This window comes from Chelonoidis abingdonii, chromosome 24 (assembly GCF_003597395.2).
Source record: "Chelonoidis abingdonii isolate Lonesome George chromosome 24, CheloAbing_2.0, whole genome shotgun sequence".
In the NCBI taxonomy this organism is placed as follows: Eukaryota; Metazoa; Chordata; order Testudines; family Testudinidae; genus Chelonoidis; species Chelonoidis abingdonii.
This window is the reverse complement of record NC_133792.1, coordinates 13,902,054-13,924,542: the sequence shown is the minus strand read 5'-3', so window position 1 is coordinate 13,924,542 and position 22,489 is coordinate 13,902,054. Positions and strand designations below refer to the sequence as shown.

Genomic DNA, 22,489 nt, shown 5'->3' with positions numbered 1-22,489 from the left:
AGTGAGTATTTTGGCACGTATTTTCTCTTAACTTTCCCTTTCTCTAATGGCTGAGATAGTTGTTCAGCCTCACAAATTTGTTTTCCTCTAGTAAGACAAGTGTGCAATTAGTTAGCTTTTCCATTTCAGTACAGTTCAGTACAATCTCGGCAACCAGTCTAGCTAGACCCTCCATTTTAAAGGTATTAAAAAGAGAAATAACATTGGGCCAGACAAACTATTCTTAACCTAGTTCGTTGCTGTATTTAATAATAATTAGTAATACAGAGCTCTGAACACTTTTCATCTGTGGATCTCAAAGTGCTCTACAAAAAGAGCAATATTATCCCTATTTTCCAGATGAGGAAACTGAGGCACAAAGAGGGAAGTGATTTGCATAAAGATACTGAGCAAAGCAGTGGTGGAGTCTCTTGAGTCCCAATGGAGTGTCATAGCCACTAGGCCACACAGGTTGCCCTGCTGTGTTCTTTTCCTAGCAATAACTGACTCTAAAGTTTGACAAAGAATCTTCTGGCATAAGTCACTGAGTTTACACTTGGTGGAAAACTCACTAGGAAAAAGATTTAGCCAAAAATGTTGGAGAAGCATCCTTTCTAATTCCAGCAACGTTATATCACGAAATTACAAGTGGTTAAGGATGGGTCCTAGCCATATCAGATACTCCCTTGTCTAATCCACTCTCCTCCAAACTTTCTTTTCAATGTTTAGTCTCCTACTGATGACCTCCCATTCTCCCTCCAATCTGGCCCTCACAATGTTCACTAGCCGGATAATGTAAAGGAGAGGTTGGTACGCACCTCAGGCAACTCCTCAGACATAGTTTCTTCATGTTTTGTGTTGTCCCAAGAAACTGGAGTGCTAGTGTTTCTCTGCCTTATGGTCAATGCCTGTTCCCACTTCTGCAGTGCCTCCTCAAATAGCTCCATTCCTGGGCAATGCAACATAACATAAGCAGTGAAAACAGAGTCACTTATACAGCATAAGGATGTAGCAACCAATAAGATGCCTTCCTCATTTGTGAGGTACAGTATTCAAGAGAAGACTGAAGTCTCGTCCCAAACCCATTTTCAGCCTAAACCAATAGAATACAGTAACTCCTCACTTAAAGTTGTCCTGGTAAATGTTGTTTCATTGCTGATCAATTAGGGAACATGCTCGTTTAAAGTTGTGTAATGCTCCCTTATAACGTCTGTTTGGCAGCTGCCAGCTTTGTCTACTGCTTGCAGGAAGAGCAGCCCATTGCAGCTAGCTGGTGGGGGCTTGGAACCAGGGTGGACCGGCAGCCCCCCTATCAGCTCCCTGCTCCCCTAAGTTCCCTGTGCAGCAGCTGCCTGCAGTTCAGCTGTGTCCCTCCCCCCGCTGCCATATGCTGCTCCTGCCCTCTGCCTTAGATCTGCTCCCCGAGACTCCTGCTTGCTGTGCCAGGGGGAAGGGAAGGAAGAGGGGAGCTAATGTCAGGGTGTCCCCCTGTTCCCTGCTCCTACACCCCCACTTACCTCATCTTCCATAGAGCAGGTCTCAGGACTGAGGGAGTTGCAGCAGCTGCGGTCTCAGCAAGCTGATCTAATTAACAAGGCAATGTACTTAAGGGAAATGCCATTCCTGCTGCCTTGCAGAGTGAGAGAGTTAACCCTTGAGGGCTCAGCCAATTGCTAGTTCATCATGTAGCAGTAAGCGAAATATCCCACCCTCTGACTCCTCCACCTCAACCAAGCTTCACAATCATCATCACTGCACTAGTATTAAATTGTTTGTTTAAAACTTATGCTGTGTGTGTGTATATATATAATATAGTCTTTTGTCTGGTGAAAAAAATTTCCCTGGAACCTAACCCCCCTCATTTACATTAATTCTTATGGGGAAATTGGATTTGCTTAACGTCATTTCGCTTAAAGTCGCAGTTTTCAGGAACAGAACTACAACGTTAATTGAGGAGTTACTGTAAAAGGAAGGAACAGATATTTCTTTCCCTTATGGAAGTTGTCTCATTTGGGTTAGGATTCAATGAAACCATCACCATTCCTCATCCAAGGAGAGGAAACTGATTTCTCCAGGTGAATGACAGTTTGTTGGTGGAACAATGCTGATGTTAAGCACAGGAGGAGACAGTGTTCATATCTGTTGGCCGAGCAAGGACCGAATGAACGTGGAGACAGGACTCCTACTCTCAACATAAGGGATTATTCTTCCAGGTTAAGGTTAATTTTTGTTTACCTTGAATATAGAGGTTTTCAGCACTAGAGTCGCCAACTGCTCCAGGATCTTCCATCGCTCTCATCTCCCAGGGCCCTGCAGATGCTGGTGTTGGGTGGGAAGAGTTCACAGCCACTATCTAGCCAGTGAAGAGAGAAGAAAGAACAGCAGCTCCTTTTAGAACTTCCTTCAAGTATGACGTAGACATATGGTGTAGACGCGACTAGGTTGATGGGAAAATGCTTCCATCATCCTAGCTACTGGTGCTCAGGGAGGTGAATTACCTACAGCGATGGAAAACCCTTTGTCTCTGTAGAAAACAGCTAAACTATGGCGGCATAACTATGGGGGCTGTAGCTGTGCTGGTGTAGTGTCCATAGCGTAGTCATGGCCTCAGTCTCTCCTGCAATTTTCAGTATTCTCTTGCTTTTCCAAGGTGAAAATACTGAAGATGTAGACGGAAGGGATATCGGTGCTATGCAATCCAAATCCATCCTAGTTCTCCGTGTCCATAAAGTTTAGTGCAAGACATTGATGCTCAAGAGCTACTTCACAGGGAGCTGCAGAGGACGCTAATGCTTCGGGCCAAGTCCTAACACAACAGACAAAATCCATTCACAAGGCAAAGAGTATCACCCTCCTCCAGCCAGGAGCATGATAACCTCTTTAAACATACATAAGAAAGCAGTGTTTGCACAATATTCTCTACTTGACCCCACTCACTGGCTTACAAAGCAATGACAAGCCAAGCTCACCTTGGAGTATGTCTACACTTTAAACGGGGGTGGGTGATTCCTCAGCTTACGGAGAGACACCTGCACTAGCCGGGATCAAGCTAGTGTGCTAACAACAGAGTGTAGCTGCAGAGGGAGGGGCTAGCCACCCCAAATATGTACCCATCAGAAACCATAGGCACATATGATTGGCTCCATCTCTGGAGGGTCCAAGGTCTAGTCTGGGTCATTGGCCCTGGTTACTATGGGCTAGGAATTGTTCTAATGAACTGGTTTAAAACATGGCAATAGTTTGGCTTCTCAGTGTGACAGGCCAAACTATGGAATAACAAGGCTTAAAGAACATGTTTTACTGCTGGTACTGCTGTCTGACCCATGGTTGTTCCAAGTTCATTTCCACAACTGTACTTAAGCATAGCTTAAATTTGGCTGTACAGGTATATGTCCTCGAGGTGGGAATCACTCTGAGCTCAAAGTACAGACACATCCTTAGCATGCTTGCCTGGAATGCTGGCAAGGGTGATGAAGAAAGGGGAGGAGAGAAACAAGGAGGACACCAGGACGGTTGCTACAAGAAGGGGAAGGGAGGAGGGATGGCAGGTAAATAAACGGTGGCCCCAAGCCGCACTTTAAGAGGAAGGCAATAGATGGGAAGCAATTGCAAACAAAAGAGGGAGCAGATTATCAGTAAAAATACAGAGAGAACTTGTGCCTGAGATTCACTCCATTCTGTTCTTTCCAATCAAATGTTCCTATGTGGGGAGTGGTGGATTACCGAATGGGCTCATGCCTGGGGACCCCCCACCCCCACCCCCACCCTGCAAGCTAGAACACTGGCCCCCTGTGCCTTCTCTCTGTCTTCGTAGGGCCCTGTCACCCTGCTCCTCCTCTTCCCCCTTGAGACCCTGCCTCCTGGCCAGGCTGATCACAGGAGCTGTGGTAGGGTGAGCACTGGGCATATTACCCCTGTGTGGAGCTGCCACCCCAGCCTCTCTCATTCCTGCACGGAGCTGGACCCCCCAGATCCTCTCCTTCCCTCCTCCCCTTCCCCCCCCATTTTACACATGGGTATAATGAAACACACAGAGGTTAAGTGAATTGCCTACAGTCAAGCACAAACTGAATCAAGTATCACTGCTAGTCAGAGAACTCGAGTCCTAACTGCCAGTCTCTAACACTAACCAACAGATATTGTTTCAATAAAAAAAAATTACATCTTAGCTATTACAATATTTGGCACATAGGCAGAGTTCTCTGGCATAATGCTGTATTATGTCTATAGACAGCTGCAACTGTCCACACTCACTCACCGGAAACTACAAGCTCCAAAACTATTGTCACAAGTATCAGCTAGGTTATTAATTCAATTGACAAGATGACAACTTTAAAGATAGCCACATTTTTAGTGCATTGAATCATTTATTTTCATTCATATTTATTTCTAGGCTCCTTATTTTATATATGCTCCCTGTATCTGTAATCAGACCTTCCCTTCCAGGGTGCCCCTGAGCCCCTCCCCGCCCACGCAGAGCTGCCCCCGCTCAGTACCTTTTTGGCAAAACTGGGCATTTGTCCTGTTTTGCTAAAAGTCAGGACACCCTGGCCAGGGCTTAAAAAGGGGACTGTCCTGGCCAAAACAGGACACATGGTCACCCTAGACTGTACTAAAAGCTGCCCAGGCAGCTGTGAGGAGAAAGCAGCCCCTGGCCCATTTCCTTGCCCCCCAGGGCATGCCATCCAGGACAGGTAGAGGGTCCAGGGCTCCTCACAGCAGCCCAGATTCCCTGAGCAGTTCTTACCATGGCTTGACTTTCAGCCAGGCCAAGAGGCAGGGCCGTGGGGGGAAAAAGGAGGAGCAGGGGGTGGGGGCCTATGATGAGTGGGTGGGCCTCCCCAATGTTCCTTGTGCCCTGGGCCTCAATACATAATCAGTTTGTGTAGGTGGAGGTTGAGCAGAAGCAAGAGACACACTGTTCTAGGTCTTAGTTCAGTGTGCTGGGCTAGTGCCATAAAAGCATTTTAAGATCTGATACTGCAAGCTATCAGGTCTAGGCTCAAAAGCTGTAGGATACTGACATTGCATGTGATTGTACAGTAGTTGTTTCTAGCCAGAGCAAGTCAAAATACGAAATTTAAAAATCACTTCATTTTGACTACCACTTTGCTTCCCCACGTGCAATTCAGACCTGATTTTAGTTCCTCATCTCTCATGAACCATTATGTTACAATTTGTTTTGCATTACTAGAAAGTAGGGATTCCAGTTGGTATGATGCACTGCTGCTCTAGAGGACACTATGTGAGGAGGAGGAGATGATCTTGGGGATACTGTATGGTGTTTTAGAGAGGCTAATTCTGCTCTCTTGTCTTCAGAGCTTCAGGATGGAATTCCAAGAGCCAAATGAGCTGGAACTCACCTCAGCAGTTTAAGGATAGGGTCTCCTTAATCCCAGGGTCAAGAAAACCAGAAAGAATGATCAGTATTGCCCAGAGACTGGCTAACACTACAGTTCCATAGAAATAAATTTAATCCTGAACTTCTGGAGGATGCAAGGAAAAAGACACAGGCTGAACACTCCTGGGAACTCGCCAAGTATAGAAAGCATTTAGCAAGAGTCTTGGAAGACTTCTCGTCAAAGGGAAAGGGGCGGAGGGGTGCAGGAGGAGTCAAACTTACCAGAATTTAGGGTATGTTTTTGTCTAAAGTGAATTCTCTTCTCTCTCTGAACCTACATATCTTTTAAATCAGCTTCACTATGTTTTCTAACTCATCCCACTGGTAAATCCTGATTTACAGAACAGCAGAGTAGCACTGAAGTAGCAACTAGTGTGAAGCATAAGGGGGAAATCTCAGCTGCTCCGCACTCCCCCTGCCAAAAGAAGTCTAGAGAGCAGAATGGCTCACTTGTTTGAAGAGTACTTAACTGTACATGAAAAAAATATAGATTTAGAAGTAGCTCTAACTATAAATCATACGTTTTACATAAGAACGGCCATACTGGGTCAGACCAAAGGTCCATCCAGCCCAGTATCCTGTCTGCTCACAGTGGCCAATGCCAGATGTCCCCAGAGGAAGTGAACCTAACAGGTAATGATCAAGTGATCTCTCTCCTGCCATCCATCTCCATCCTCTGACAGCAGAGGCTAGGGATACCATTCCTTACCCATCCTGGCTAACAGCCATTCATGGACTTAACTGCAATGAATTTATCTAGTTCTCTTTTAAATCCTGTTACAGTCCTAGCCTTCACGACCTCCTCAGGCAAGGAGTTCCACAGGTTGTGTGAAGAACTCCTCCCTTTTATTTGTTTCAAACCTGCTGTCCATTAATTTCATTTGGTGGCCCCTAGTGTTTATACTATGGGAACAAGTAAATAACTTTTCCTTATTCACTTTCTCCCCACAACTTATGATTTTATATACCTCTATTATATCCCCCATTAGTCTCCTCTTTTCCAAGCTGAAAAGTCCTAGCCTCTAATCTCTCCTCATATGGGACCTGTTCCAAACCCCTAATAATTTTAGTTGCCCTTCTTGAACCTTTTTCTAATGCCAGTATATCTTTTTTAGATGAGGAGACCACATCTTAAGTGGATTCAAAGCATGTAGGGCGACCAGGGATTTAATATATGGGCAATAAGATTATTTCTCCATCTTATTCCTATCTCTTTTTTAAATGATTCCTAACATCCTGTTGGCTTTTTTGATTGCTGCTGCACACTTTGTGGACGTCTTCAGGGAACTATCCACGGTGACTCAAGATTCTCTTTCCTGATTAAGCAGTAGCTAAATTAGCCCCCATCTATTGTATGTTATAGTTGCGTTTTTTTTTTCCCCAATGTGCATTACTTTACATTTAATCCATATTAAATTTCATTTGCATTTTTTTGCCCAATCACTTAGTTTTGTGAAGATCTTTTTCAAGTTCTTCAGTCTGCTTTGTCTAAACTATCTTGAGCAGTTTAGTCTTGTCTGCAATTTTTGCCCGACCTCACCGCTTTACCCCTTCCTCCAGATCATTTATGAATAAGTTGACAGATTGGTCCTAGGACTGACCTTTGGGGAACACCACTAGTTACCCCCTCCATTCTGAGAATTTACATTAAATTCCTCCCTTTGTTCCCTGTCTTTTCCAAGTTCTCAAATCCATGAAAGGATCTTCCCTCTTATCCCATGAAGCTTAATTTATGTTAAGAACCTTTGGCGAGGGACCTTGTCAGAGGCTTTCTGGAAATCTAAGACAAATAATTCTCCACTGGCTCCCCCTGGTCCACATTTTGTTGACTCCTTCAAAGAACTGCTAAATTAGATTAGTAAGGACATGATTCCCTTTACAGAAACCATGTTGACTTTTGCCCAACAATTTACGTTCTTCAACATGTCCTGACAATTTTAGTCTTTATTGCTGGATCACTTTAGAGCCCTTTTTAAATATTGGGCTACATTGGCTATATTCCAGTTCATTGGTGTACAGGAAGCTGATTTAAAGGACAGGTTACAAACCATAGTTAATAGTTCCGCAATTTCACATTTGAGTTCTTTCAGAACTCTTGGGTGAATGCCATCTGGTCCCAGTGACTTGTTACTGTTAAGTTTATCAATTAATTACAAAACCTCCTCTAATGACACTTCAATCTGTGACAACCTCAGATTTGTCACCTTCAAAGGACAGCTCTGGTTTGGGAATCTCCCTAACATCCTCAGCTGTGAAGACTGAAGCAAAGAATTAATTTAGTTTCTCTGCAGTGACTTTATCGTCTTTAAGTGCTCCTTTTTTATTTCATCCAGGGGCCCCACTGGTTGTTTAGCAGGCTTCCTGCTTCTGATGTACTTAAAAAACATTTTGTTATTACCTTTCCAGTTTTTGGCCACCTGTTCTTCAAACTCCTTTTTGGCTTTTCTTATTAGATTTTTAGACTTAATTTGTCAGTGTTTATGCTCCTTTCTATTTACCTCACTAGGATCTGACTTCCGCTTTTTAAAAGATGCCTTTTTATCTCTCACTGCTTCTTTTACATGGTTATTAAGCCACAGTGTCTCTTTCTTTAGTTCTTTTACTGTGTTTTTTAATTTGGGGTATGCATTTAAGTTGGGCTTCTATTATGGTGTCTTTGAAAAGTGTCCATGCAGCCTGCAGCAATTTCACTCTAGTCACTGTACCTTTTAATTTCTGTTTAACTAACCTCCTCATTTTTGCCTAGTTCCCCTTTCTGAAATTAAATGCCACAGTGTTGGGCTGCTGAGGTGTTCTTGCCACTACAGGAATGTTAAATGTTATTATATTATAGTCACTATTTCCAAGCAGTCCTGTTATAGTTACCTTTTAAAGAAGTCAAACTGCATTTAAATTGTATTGTAGATGGAGTCCACTTACCCTGATTTGCACAAAACTGAGCCCCAAGATTTTGAGTCCAAATATGCTAGAGAATATATCTGCTCTGAAGGCTGTCTCTGCACAGGTCCTGCACTCACCATGTTTCAGAAGCAGGAATGGAGTCTGGTGTCTCCCTTCCAGTCTACCTACTATGAAATGACTGCTGGGGAATGTGAGAGGGCAGAGCCTGCCCCCGCACTTTAGCAGCCTTATAGGAACCTACCACCAAACAATGGATTAGTTTCCCCACCCAGTCACCTTAACAAGGTGTGAACTTCTGAAGGTAAGAACAGAAACCGCTTCACCCACCATCCCCTCCCCATCTTCAGGTCCTTTGACTTAAGCAGTGATGTCCTTGGTCCACAGGAGATCTAGTCACCTTGCATATGCAGATTCTGAAGAATCTCCACTTCCATTTCAAAAGTGGTTTCTAACCCTCAGGACTATAAAGAAATAACAAAGACTTCCAAATGTGTCCCTAAGTATTTAAGTGGAAGCCTGAATCCACGGGCAACCTGAAACAACTACTCCAAGAAGTGTGAACTCCCTCCACACCACCCATTAATCTTGTTAGGCTGTAAACTTGACAGCCAAAGGACAGTACTTTAAAGGTTAGAGTTAGCTTTATCATTGCAGATCCTTTTGTCACATGCAATGGAGAAGGAGGTGGAAGTGAAGCCCAGAGTGTGGGAACTGGGAGTTACTGCAGAGAAGGAAATGCAAAGGGAATAAAAGGAAAGAAAGATGCAAGAGTGGGGAAGGAAAGAGAGAGAGGGACACACAGGAGATGGAAAAGAAAAAGAGCAGAAACAGCAGTTGTCTTAAAAATGAACATTTCCTCCCAAGCAATGCTAAATATGACAATAGGGTACTGAACTAACACATAATGATCACAAGTAAAAGTTTAATTACTACATAAATTCAGATTCTACCTTTGATCTCTATGCAAACCTCCCCTTGACATCAGTGGGAGCTGAGCTGTGAATAGACCTGAGTATGTGACCTTAAATATATATCTGTACCCATGAATCAGATTTAAAAATGGAATTCAGATCTCCCCCCAAGTGAGTCTGATATCCCTAGGTTAGAGGCAAATATATACCACTGAGAAACCCCCATTCATATCTCTCACAAACATCAGAAGTGGATCTTGCATTGGTTCTGTATTCACCCATTACAGAAGTGTTTCACCCTAAGTTTCCCCAATAAAATAGGTCAAGATTCCAAAACTAGCTTTCAGTGGAAGATCATTTTTCTGCTATTCTCCCCCACCACACAATCAAATTAACTAGCCCAATTATTTGGGAACAGTGCAGTCTGGCAACATTGGAGGGGGGTTTGTTCCCATCCATCCTTTCTCTGAAACCAAGAATACCAGGAAATGAGATCCGAAGAAGTGGGCTGTAGCCCATGAAAGCTTATGCTCAAATAAATTTGTTAGTCTCTAAGGTGCCACAAGTACTCCTGTTCATTTTGCGGATACAGACTAACATGGGTGCTACTCTGAAACAGGAAATGAGAGAAGAAATACGTCCATGTGGAACAGGGAGGCTCCCCCCTACCCCTACTCCTTCAGTTTGCTGCTTAGCCATTGGCTTGCTAAAGGAGGATGGAGCCAGCTCACTATCTGTGGTGTTTCTCTCCCCTCCCACCCCTGCCCCACTTTGCCTATTTGAGCTAACCCCTGGCTGTGTAACATAACAGTAAAATCTGGCAGGGGTTTATTCCCACCCACCCTTTCTCTGAGACAAAGAACATAAGAACGTCTGTACCGGGTCAGACCAAAGGTCCATCTAGCCCAGTATCTGTCTACTGACAGTGGCCAATGCCAGGTGCCCCAGAGGGAGTGAAGCTAACTGGCAATGATCAAGTGATCTCTCTCCTGTCATCCATCTCCATCCTCTGATGAACAGAGGCTAGGGACACCATTCTTTACCCTTCCTGGCTAATAGCCATTTATGGACTTAGCCACCATGAATTTATCCAGTTCCCTTTTAAACATTGTTATAGTCCCAGCCTTCACAACCTCCTCAGGTAAGGAGTTCCACAAGTTGACTGTGCGCTGTGTGTGAAGAAGAACTTCCTTTTATTTGTTTTAAACCTGCTACCTATTAATTTCATTTGGTGACCCCTAGTTCTTGTATTATGGGAATAAGTAAATAACTTTTCCTTATCCACTTTCTCCACATCACTCATGATTTTATATACCTCTATCATATCCCCCTTAGTCTCCTCTTTTCCAAGCTGAAGAGGCCTAGCCTCTTTAATCTTTCCTCATATGGGACCCTCTCCAAACCCCTAATCATTTTAGTTGCCCTTTTCTGAACCTTTTCTGTCTTAACTATCTTGAGTAGTTTAGTATCATCTGCAAACTTTGCCACCTCACTATTTACCCCTTTCTCCAGATCATTTATGAATAAATTGAATAGGACTGGTCCTAGGACTGACCCCTGGGAACACTACTAGTTACCCCTCTCCATTCTGAGAATTTTCCATTAATTCCTACCCTTTGTTCCCTGTCTTTTAACTAGTTCTCAGTCCATGAAAAGACCTTCCCTTTATGACCTGTACATCTATTTGGTATCTTCTGCTGTTGGCTGGGCATGGGCAAAAAGATGGAAAAGTCTTGATCTATATAACCAGTTCTTGTCCTGTGGATGAAGGGAGAGGCCGACAGGAGAACTGAGGGAGCTAGCGTGGAGTTAGAATTTTAGATTTTACAAACCAAGGTTTTGCAAACTCACTGCCTAAATCTTTCTATGCTTCAGCTGGATTGGTAGAAGATCTAACGAGTAACTTCCACTCAAATGCCTCATCTACCCTGGCAGTTTTCAGGAAGTCTCCCACTGTTTCACAGCCCCACTCATGGAAGCACTAGTGTAGACAGGACGCAGCATCATTTAGACCTCTTCGGCGTAGAGTTTGATAACACAGCTATAGAAACACTGGCAGCCAGACTGCACTAGCAATGGAGCTACACTGCTGGGAGAGCTGACAACTGCCAGTGTAGACCTAGTATATGGTATTAGCAACGTCTACATTTTTAGCTGTCTTTTTTGAGCCTGTCTGCACTGGGGAGATGTTTTAAAAATTGCTTGAAGACATAGCATAGACCCAGTTTTATGAGGCTTAAGGTAGCCTGACCTGAATCATTTTTTTCTTCTGGTCCAGGCTACTTTAAAAAGCCTAAAATAGAGTCTATGCTACAGCACTAAGCAGTTTTAATGTTGGTTAGAAAGTTTTCCAGCAGAAGAAGGGCCCTAAACGTCTACACTTTGTATATAAGTTGCAGTGGTGCAGGCTGCAGTGCTTACGATGAACCAATGTCTATTCTCTCTGCTATAAAGCTCTCCCTTTCTTACCTCAGTCACTGGGGACATCCCAAAATGGCCAGGTACAGTACCACAATTGGTTTTTAGCTCTGGCTGATCTCCAATCAGTAGCCCCTTAAATCAAATTAGAATTGAAGTTTAGAGGGGTGGGGACTAAAGCACACTGGTAATCAGAATGATGGGATTTTAAGGGCCAATACCTCAACCTGCAGGCTACAAAAGCTCTGACACAAAATAAATTGTTTTCAGGACAAGTAAATTCCACCCACTCTACTAGTTCTACTAGCAGAGCAGATAGCAATGGTGTTAGGGTCTCTTACCGAGGCTAGACTGTGGGAGGAGCAGGAATGCTTGCTTGGCTCAGTGGAGGAAATCCCGCTGAGTGTGTCATTGCTCTTGCTGCTAGGACTTTGTACTCTCTTGCTGGAATATCCTGTAATAGGAAGGGTGGAAAAACAAGCCTTTAGGTCTTCCCACTCTGTTTACAGCAATCAGGAAAAGGAACCTATGCAATCTGATGTGGTGTAGCTCACTCTAATCTGTCCTGTGCTGCCCCAGGTTAGTACCATTGGAGGCAGGGTCTCCAGAAGGAAGAATTAGTGCTCAGTGGGGTGAAAAAGGAAGCAGTCACAGAAAAATCTGGTTCAAAGCAAAATGGCTTCATTGCAGTCCTGGATGACGAGGGGAACTGTGATTAGTTAGTGACAGAGCATAGATCTGCTGAGTTAAAGGATGTACAGAAGGAGGAGGAGGTGTATTTCTAATAGCTACAGCTGGGAGTCAGGGTTCTATTCCCTCCTAACTTGCTTTGTCGCCTTGAGCAAGGCACTTAACCTCTGACTCAGTTTCCCCATCGAATATGGAACTATGAATACTTATTCACCTCTTTGGATGAAAGGATGTACGCAAGTGAAAAGTGTTATTGGAGAAATATTATGTATCAGTGCCTCACTTCTCTCCTGCCATGTACAGTGCTAAAATAAGTATCGTTAGTGCAAACACAGCAGAAAACTTGCCAGTATACAGCCAGCAAACTTGCTTGACCTCATAATTAGTGTTTTTATAGAGTTTCATAATTTCACAGTGCTGTATAGACAATAATTAATCTTCACAACACCCCCTGCAGTAGCTGGGTAATTGTTAATCCCATTTTACAGATGGGGAACCAAGAGAACAGTAAGTGACTTACCCGAGTCACACAGTGAGTTAGCGTGAAAGCTGGGTTTAAAACACAACCTCCTGACTCCCAGACCTGTCCTCACTCCTGCAGACTACACCACCTCCTTTACTGCTTCCAAGGACTGCTAACGGTGATTTCAGGGCAGCGCTGCCAATGCCCATGCTTTGGGCAGATGACATTAGCAATTTGTCAGAAACCTACCGCCACACCTAATAGGCATGAAATGGAGCCAATCATGGCCACCAAGATCAATACACAGATGTGAGCTGTGGGTCACTGCATGCCCATAGCCACACACATCAAGTGAAAGTATTACACAGTGTGGTCGATAGTCTCCTTTTGTGTTAAAGTTGATGGTAACAGCAAAACTCACTGTAAAGCCCTGCAGCCACTTTTCAATCACTTGTGGTCTAGGGTAATGATTTTGCCCGTTCTGCTATCTATTCTGCATTGTGGCTCCTATTAGGCTACTGTCTGATTAATTTTGCCACCCAGTCTCATTCTGCCTCTGTATAGTGTTTTGAATTACTTTAGCAACCTGATCTACCCATCTGCTTGGAACTACCTGGGCTTCTGTCCTATATTTTTCTCCTCTCAGCCATTATTGCTTACACAAAGGTTCCTTTAACATTACATTGCATTCCCCTCCCCCGAGCATCTGCTGTTGCAATACCAACCTTTTTTCACTGAAGGGACCTTCTTGGTTGGTAAAGAGAGGGCAGGGACTCCTCCAGGCTTAATGCCAGACTTTTCTGGGGTGATCTGTCTCTTTCGACGTCGACGCCGCTTCAGCTGGTGCGCGGTAAGAGCTAAGGCAACTGTCCCAAGAGCTGTAGCAAACAGCACCTTCCTCAGGCCTGGGGAGAGTCTCAGCTGAGAGAAGACAGACTTTAAACACAAGAGATATAAGAGAGCAACAATGTAACACCACCTGCACCACCCATTTGTATAGCAGTTTTAATCCAGGACAGCTAGGACCAAAAGGTGTTTTACTGGCACTGATTTACCCACCAGTGAAATGTAGACATCCATGGAGTAGAACACAGCAACTGTTCAATTGTGCCGAGCAATGCTAAACTGTTCAGGACAAGATGTGAAGGACAGAATATCTTCGTCATAAGCATAATTCCCAATTCTGAACCTTAGCGTCCAAAATCTGGGTGCCTGCATGAAACCTCCAAGCTTAATTACCAGCTTAGATCTGATAGCGCTGCCACCAGCCAGAAATTCCAGTGTCTGGCTCACTCTGGTCTCCCCAAAACCTTCCCTGGGGGACCCCAAGACTCAAGAGGCCCTGAGTCTCACAACAAAGGGAATAACCCACTTCCTTCCCCTCTTTACTCCTCTCCAGATTTTCCCACCCTGGGGTACCCACCAGAGGAGATCACCGTGTTCAAGTCCTTGAAACACAAACACAGAGAAGGACCATTCACCTTCCCCCCTTCCTTCTTTTTCCCCCTCCCAGTCTCTTCTGAGAGAGACCGTAATCCTGGCACAGAATTCTATCCCCTTTGAGCCTCCAACTAGAACAGAAAATCTAAACAAGTTTAAAAAGAAATGCATTTTATATAAAAAGAAGAAAAAGACATAAAAAATGGTTCTCTGTATCAAGGTGACAATATTTACAGCGGTCATTGGCTTAAGAAGAAACAAAATGAATAAAAACAACCTTATCAAAAACAAATACAATTTAAAACATTCCAGCAACTACACACATGTAAATACAAAAACAATATAAAAATCTATATTGTCTTATACCTGTACTTACAATTGGGAAACAGAAGATTTTAAAGCCTGGAGATAGAGAGATTACTCTCCGAGCCGAGAGAGCAACAGAGACACAGACAAAGGACACACCCAAAAATTCCTTCCCTGAGCTTTGAAAAATCCGGTTTCCTGATTGGTCCTCTGGTCAGGTGTTTGGTTCCTTTTGTTAACACTTTACAGGTAAAAGAAACATTAACCCTTAGCTATCTGTTTATGACAATCTTATCTGACAGACTGCAGATAGAATTAGAGTCCCGTATGATTTCCATGCAGTTCTCTCTGTATAATCATTTTAGATGAGAGTTTGAAACCTCAGAGGCTGCCTTCTCTATGTGAACATTAAAGATCCCATAGCACTTTTCCCAAGAAAAGGAGTTTGCCTCAGCGATCCTGCTCAAAAGATTGTAGGTCCAGACTAACAACCAGAAGTGAAATCCTGGCCCCACTGAAGTCTATAGCAAAAACTCCCATTGACTTCACTGGGGACTGGATTTCACCCCAGCACATATGAGTTACACTACAAATGCTACAAATTTTTTTACATCCACCTAAAGAGGGATGGGGAGTGGAGGGGACGATATACACATCCCACTACAGCATTCTGAATGAGTTCCATTATTTTCCAGGTAGTGGTACCAGAGACACCATTCTGAGGACTGAGAGGTGGTAGATGGCATGTCCCGGAAGCCCTAGGCAGCTGGGAGGTGAGTTAGGTTTGGGCCATTTAGGGCCTGATCTAAAGCCCAATGTAGTCAATGGAAGTCTTCACAATAAGATCTTAAATAAATGCAAAATAGCAGTACATTTATTATAAGGAAAGCACTTACTGTAATACTTATATGCGACACAGTTACTGTTATTAACCTCAACTCTGAATTTCCTGATTTGGGGGCAGTTAGTCTTATCCCTACTGTTGCATTAGTATATTTTTCCATTTATCATAATCACGTTTAACAAAAACAAAAACTATACCTGAGTGTCTCTAAACTAAAGATGACCCAAAGGTTCTGCTTGATACAGAGAAAAGTGGGGTGAATAGCACGCAGCATTAGCAATTTTGGAGTTACAACAGTGTCACCTCCATTATTATAACCCCCACTTTTTCAGATGTTTATAAAACTAGTTGTTACACTTGGGACTAAAATTTCAATTTCTACTTGGCCAAAACGTGGTAAAATTTTGAAAATTCAGTACAATTATGATCAGCCCAACAAATTAACATGATATGTTGTTTCCACAAAAACTCTGTCTCTTGGAACACAGAGCAGTATATACCAAATGTTCTCTACAGAGCAGTTTCTGTACAGTGCCCATTCTTTTCCTCAGTATCTAACCATACTTGCCTGCAACCCTTCCCTACTTCACAGCTAAATTCCCCTCTCTGTTCGATACTTATGTGGCTCCCATCACTGCAGTAGCTGAGCCCCTCACAATCTTTAATGCACTTATTCTCACAACACCCCTGTGAGATAGGGAAGTGCTATTATCCCCATTTTACAGATGACAAACTGAAACACAGAGAGGCTAAATGACTTGTCTAGGGTTATGCAGGAAGTTTGTGGTAGAACAGGGAATTGAACTCAGATCTCCCAAGTCCTAGATTATGGCCTTAGCCACTGGACCAGCCTCCCTCTCAGCACCCTCCCTCCCCACTGCCAAACCCACCATCAAAGCTTCCCCAACAAGTGTCTCTCCTTCTCTCTCATCTGCAGGATGCTCCCCAAAACTCCCCAGATGACACCTGACCTCTTGTAAAAAGCCTCTATTCCCGATTCCTTCCACAGTCCCTCAAACAAGTGCAATCACCCCATAGCAACCGTTAAATCCTCCCTTTCTCTTGCCCCAGCATCACCCTGTTATTTCTCTTCAGCACCCTCCAAAACAACTGCTGCAGACAGCCCTGTAAAAGAAAACTCCAAATAACTCTGCAGAAAATCCAGCTGTGTCTTTTTTTTTTTTTACCTGCCCAAATGTCGTGTAAAGAAACACAGGGATTTCTGCCACTGTCATTGCCAAGGCCTGGATGATGGACATTCCCTCTGTTCTCTGAAAGGCCATGTCTGAATGAGGCTCAGTAAACCCACAGGAGTCAGCGTGTGGGAAGGACACTTATGGTAACTGCTCAGAGAGTTCACAAAGAAATCCAGCTTTGTTTCAAAATGTGCCTTGGGATTCCAGAATCAGTCTCCAACTGTGAATTTTCTCTCTGCAAGGAACAGGAAAAAATATGGTAAATAGTAGCAAGAACAGTACAATCTCCTCTGATAAAGAAATTTTTGTACAATGCATCTGAAGGCACATTACAATCCATTTAAAATAGCACAACAACTATAATGGGATAAACCACAGAAAAGAGATATTAAGCTTATTTTTACAAACAGTAATGTCTGCCTCTCAAACTAAACAAGGAAGAGAATTCCCAACCTAAATAGCTCTGGAGCTTGCAACCCCAAAGATTTTTAGACTAGATCAATGGCCCAATTTATGAGGGATAAGGAAGTATTTCAGCCGAATGGCTTTTATAGTTGTTGTCAGTAGCTACCGGTGTGATGCTCTGCTCTTGTTCGATGACGATAACAGTCGGCAGCGTGCGTGTTCCCTCTGTGTGCTGCCCCAGCTCTGCGCAGATAGCTGACACCGCAGACACCAAGAGAACCCCCAAAGACCACAGACTCTAGTAAGGTACGACGCCACCCGGCCACGTTTATTGTCAAACAAAGCACAGTAGTAGTTTCCTATAGATTCTACAGGACATACTACGAATATGTGCCCCCGGCAATGGACACGGCTCAGTCAGCGGCGGGACACTCCACTGCCCCCTAGGCTGGATGACGATGTGCACTTCCAGACTTATTCTTATACAGGTGCAGAACAGTTTACTCATCCCTCCTGACTTACTGAGGTGCAGCCCCTTTACTCATTAGGGTGCTGCTTCTCCCATTACATGTTGGTTCAAACAAATCTATCCGTCATGTTGTCCTTTTGACTTGTCTTTAAGATGCACTTGCCTGTTCCTCGTTATCTCTGTGGAGTGTTCTGATGCCATCTTGGCACAAGTTCCTCTAATGAGCACTTATGTGTGGATGCACCTGCTTCTAGCAACCCTCTTCTTGCCAACTTCTGTGAGTGGGGACTGCCTCTGGCTCACAGCCCAGCTTTTACTTAGCAATGCCTGGAAGTATTTTGGTTCAGGCTTCAGGCCTCAGAGTGGGCCTCTGACACAAGAGTTTATGTTTCAGGGCCTCATCTTACTACAGTAGTAGTTCAGGGTCAATTGGTTTAAATATAGTTTTGCTGGCCAATGTGCACAGCAGCCAAGTCACACTACAACCAGATTGAAACAAAATTGCTTTAGCTCAGGCACAGAACTAAGCTACAACAGGTTTGTTTATTTTTAAGAGAATATAATTGTAACACTTTTTGGCCACATCCACAGGGCCCAATCACCCGCCAGTTCAATCATGGCCATATTTAGGCTATGGTTAAATACAGTTGTGGACAAACTAGCTTTGAACAAGCATTGTTCAGCCAGCATGTATAACCAAAACGTGTTAAATATTATAGCCTTGGTCTGTAGCTTGACTAAAGCATGTTCTTTAAATCTGGTTATTCCATTGTTTGGCCCCCATCTCACTGACAAGCCAAACTTGCCATGTTTTAAACCAGTTCAGTAAAACAATTCCTAGCCCATAGTAACCAAGTTCAATGACCTAGACATAAGATCATAGACCCTCCAGGATCCAGCTGATCAGACTGGAAGCTGAGTTATGCGTAAGTATAGCTTTAAATGCAGATGAAAGTGAGAAATAGGCAGGGTCTAGAATACACAGGTTCAAACGGACAGACATTTTTTCCACGGCAACAGAACAATTTTGTATTAAATAAAAAATTTAGTCAATATATAGATCGAGAAAACAACTTGAGAATTTGAATACATGCAGGACTTCAGTACATGCATCTGCTAATTCACGGAGTGATGGATTACAGCAATCCAGCCTGCAAGTTATCAAAGCGTGGATTGCCTTCTCTGCATTGCCTCAGAGAGCACAAGCCGAAGCGCAGTGGTGTTACTCGGACTGTAAAAGGAAAATCTGTTTGGAACAGCACAATGTGACCTTCAAATGGCAGAATTAGATAGAACAGAACACCAAAAATACTGATAGCAGCAATGAAAAACAATAACTGGATCACAATTGTAACAACTGCCTAAGGGACAACAGCATGTAATGAGACCAACAGCCAAAAACTCTCTTACTATTTTCAAACTTTAAAAAATTATCTGATACTCAACTCTGGAGGCTGGTAACACAGGCAATAGCAACACATATTGCTTCAATTATATGAGCAGAGAAAGCAAAAGCAACAATGTATGGACAGTTATGTATTTTCTTTTGTCTAGAACTCTACTGGAATGTCATAAGTTAACAAAGAATGCAGTATACCCTCTCCATCCCTCCTGGGCTGTCAGTGTAAGGCAATGAATACGCCTTTTGAGAAAACTGAGGATTTTAAAGGGTCAGGTCTTTTGGAATTACTTTGTTTTAGGGTTTGATTTGTTACTATTGTAATAATGTAAGGTGATTGAATTTCTCATTTCGATTATTGTGGCATGCCAAGTTCAATTATTTATAAAGCATAAATTTAAGGATACAGTTAGATAATGTACCCCAGAAACCCATTCTGATATTGTCTGAGGTGCTCTAATACAAACCTGAGCGTGGTTCAGTAACCTCCTTGGCTACTCTCTCATAAGCCATTATGCAGATACTTCCTTCCCCAGAACAAACTCCCATAAACTTTAGAGGGGGAGGGCATCTCCCTCACTGCTCCGTTATGAACCCCACTATAGGAACCTAATCCTGCTGCTGCCCCCTCCCAGCTTGCAGTGATGCACAGACACTGCTCCAAAGTAAAACCCCAGTGCTAGGAAGCTGCCTTTCTGGCCACTTCCTTCTAGCCCCAGAATCAGCATGCCCACCTCCCTGCCTTATCAAGGCACCCAACTCCCCCAAAGTCTAAACCTTGCCTTCCCACCACTTCTGCAGCAGCACAACCCCCACCGAAGCCGGTACCAGGCAGCCATCTCTGTGGCTGCTCCACAATCAACCCCAGCGCGGCACAGCCCCGTGCCCAGGGCGCCCCCCACGCTGGCCAGCCCCCAGGCACGCCGGCCGCAGGTGGTTGGCTGCATTACCCCCCCAGCACAGCTAGCCCCATGCGGCGGGGGGGCATAAACCCCAGTCGCGGCAGCTGTACCCGGGGGCCGAGAGGTGCTGGGGGGCTGCGCGAACCCAGCCCGCGGCTGCTCACCCAGCTGGTCCCTATTACCCCTGGCCCCATCGAGTCCCCCCTGCAGCAGAGAGACAATAACCCTCTCCCCTCCTCCCCCGCGCGAATGGAAGAGTCCGCATCCCCCGGCACCCCGGGCGCTACCACCCCCAACAGGGGGAGCCCGAAGCCCTGACTGAGCCATTCTCACCCAGGCACGTCCCATGGCTTCGGAAGGGCAGCGTCTCCTTCCCCTGCGCGCCGCAGCCTAAGCTGACTGCCACCAGAGGGAGGAACGCGTGAGAGGCCGCCCGCTGCCAGCCAATCACAACAGCGGGCTGCCCCTGGTCGGACCAATCAGCTGGCTCTCCTGGCCAGGCGGTGGCGACAGCGGAGAGTGCGGTTGAACAGCAAAGAGCAGTCTTCCCCGTGGGAGGGGAGGAGGGCATACATGTCAGTGTTGATTGACTGTGATTGGCAGGCTGAGAAAGAAAGGGGAGGAGCTTCTCTTAAAGCGGCAGCGTCAGGTAGCGGCACTCTCGAGGACCTGAGGTTCCTTATTTACACCAGAGCTCAGGGCACACACAGCCGCCCTATAGGACTCCGGCGCTGCATCCACGGGCCTAGGCCTGGGCCTGCACGAAGCTGCCATGGCAGACAGAACAGCGAGGCCGCCCCTCAGGGCGAGGCGTGCCGGGTGCGTTCCCCTTTAAGAGGCAGCCGGGAGGATGCCAGAGGGCGCCGATGGGCCCTATAAAGGGGCGGGTGCGCCGAGGGCTGAGTCGCCTGCGCGCTGAGGTGCGGTAGCTGGGTGGCGGAGAGGCTGGGAGCCAGGCTCCGGCGGCGCGCGCGCGCGGATGGATTTCAACATGAAGAAACTGGCCTCGGACGCGGGGGTTTTCTTCAGCCGGGCCGTGCAGGTGCGCGGGCGGGGGGGTTCCTCCGGGGGTCCCTAGAAGAGGGTGTCTGGGGGGGCCTTGGGTGTTTCGCCCCCCTTCGTGGTCCGCCGCCGCAGGCGCCGCAGTCTGGCGGCGGGTCCCCTTCTCGTGGGAAAGAGGCGTGTGGAGTCCTGGGGCGCCTGGCTGGTCAGTGAGGGGGTGAAGGCGGGGAGAGCCCCTGCTGCTCTGTATCGCCTCAGGCCTCACCCCCTCCAAGCGGGGACTCCTCTAGGATGGGGGTGGAGAGATGCCGCCCCACCCCCGCTTGGCAGCCTGATGCGGTGTAGTCCCCTGAAACCGGCTGCCTTGCATCGAGTTACAGCAGCCCGACCTCTGGCTTGAACCCGTGTTGTGTGTGGAACTGGCTCCCAAAGACGGCGAGTGTGAGGATGAACCTTTTGGGGGAGTCACTTGGCCAGAAGGTGGAGCGATGGGGGGCTCGGGCCTGTCTCTGGGTTATGGCTGCAGTGCTGGCTACGTTTTGCAGCCAGGGACCTGTTTGTCTCAAGTAGGTTCTCTCATTACCCTTGTGCCCCAGGGGATTCTGCTTCTGAGAGACGTGAGCCGATTACGCTACTCGGTCCTGCTTCTGCAGCCTCGCCTGGGAGTACGTGGAGAGATGACGATGGGCTTCTCACTCCCCATGCCTGGCATGTAGAATGACCCTGCTCTTAGCAAGACCCATAACTAGAAATGCTGGGGCAGGAGTGGAGTGAAGTAGGGGACACACAAACCCAAGATCCTCCTGTTTAAGTATCTGGACTATGAACATTGTCCTTTGTTCCTATGGCTCTGGGGGAAGACTGTGCCTCAGCATTTTAGGTATCCTGGATTATGGTTAGGGTTTTTGTAGGGGAGACTTTTCCTGTTAGTCTCCACCACCCACTAGCATATATAACATTGCTGCACCACCAAAATCCCTTAGATGAAAGGTAAGTTACCCTGCCCTTTTGTCTGTGGGAGTATTGGAATGACTGAGAACACTTGTGGGGGAAGCTACCTATGTGGTAGGCACTAGCATTCTAACCTACACCCTTCTAGGGCTTTGTCTACACTTACAGTTTTGCAGCGCTGACCGTTACAGCTGTGGTCGTACAGCTGTGTACGGCCAGCGCTGCAGTGTGTCCACACTGACAGCGCAAGCAGCTGCAGCTGCTGTCACCACTCTCGCACACGTTGCAGCGCTGTTGTGAGTGTGGCTTGTGGGCGCTATCCGCAACGAGACACACGGCGTCCCAGTTTTGTCCGCGTGGTGGGTTGCTCGCGGAAAGGGGCCGGCACACGCGCGCGGGTCATTCGGCTTCCTGTTCCATGACCGCGTGATGCTTTGGGACAATCGGGACCGCCATGCTAAGACGGGCCCCCGCACTCACGGTCAACCTTTTTTTTTTTTTTTTTTTTTTTTTAACTTACCCCGTCCCCACTAGCGTCCTGCTCCCATCGCGTCGGTTTGCACGCTGACGCACGGCGGAGCGCGGCATGGCCGCTCTCAATCACGCGCTGTCAGCCGGACGCGGGGCTTGCGGCTCCGGCCGGGCTCCCAGCCTGAGAGTGGGGCGGTGGGCGCCTTTGTCGTGCTCCGGCCAGAGACGGCAAGCCCGGCGACCTCCCGGCTGGAGCTCTGCCAGCAGTCACGGCAAGGCCCCGCGACCCGGCTGGACGCGCTGGCCAGCGCCGGCAAGCCCCGCGACCGCCGGCTGAAGCT

The 22,489-nt window shown here is 46.0% G+C and overlaps 2 protein-coding genes across 10 annotated transcripts in view; one reads left to right on the top strand and one right to left on the bottom strand.

Moving 5' to 3' along the window:
- The window catches only part of MIGA2 (mitoguardin 2), a 34,708-nt gene extending 14,579 nt beyond the window's left edge, over positions 1–20,129 (bottom strand). The window contains exons 1-6 of one of the 4 annotated variants that reach the window (XM_032797749.2): positions 20,058–20,129; positions 16,541–16,784; positions 13,489–13,699; positions 11,952–12,064; positions 2,215–2,332; positions 798–928 (exon numbers count right to left, since the gene is read on the bottom strand). In XM_032797749.2, coding sequence (XP_032653640.1) covers positions 798–928; positions 2,215–2,332; positions 11,952–12,064; positions 13,489–13,699; positions 16,541–16,636 — 669 coding nt within the window. In that variant the 5' untranslated portion in view covers positions 16,637–16,784; positions 20,058–20,129. Of the gene's footprint in view, positions 1–797; positions 929–2,214; positions 2,333–2,477; positions 2,717–11,951; positions 12,065–13,488; positions 13,700–16,540; positions 16,785–17,120; positions 17,859–19,289; positions 19,324–20,057 lie in introns of those variants that run through there. The other 3 variants (XM_032797750.2, XM_075060674.1, XM_032797751.2) reach the window with 3 other exon arrangements.
- A 498-nt stretch (positions 20,130–20,627) lies between these two features.
- Positions 20,628–22,489, top strand: part of SH3GLB2 (SH3 domain containing GRB2 like, endophilin B2) — a 43,195-nt gene continuing 41,333 nt past the window's right edge. For 4 of the 6 annotated variants that reach the window (XM_032797839.2, XM_075060648.1, XM_032797838.2 and 1 more), the window contains exon 1: positions 20,635–20,766. In XM_032797839.2, the coding sequence (XP_032653730.1) occupies positions 20,704–20,766 (63 nt within the window). In that variant the 5' untranslated portion in view covers positions 20,635–20,703. Of the gene's footprint in view, positions 20,767–22,489 lie in introns of all 6 variants that reach the window. The other 2 variants (XM_032797840.2, XM_032797837.2) reach the window with 1 other exon arrangement.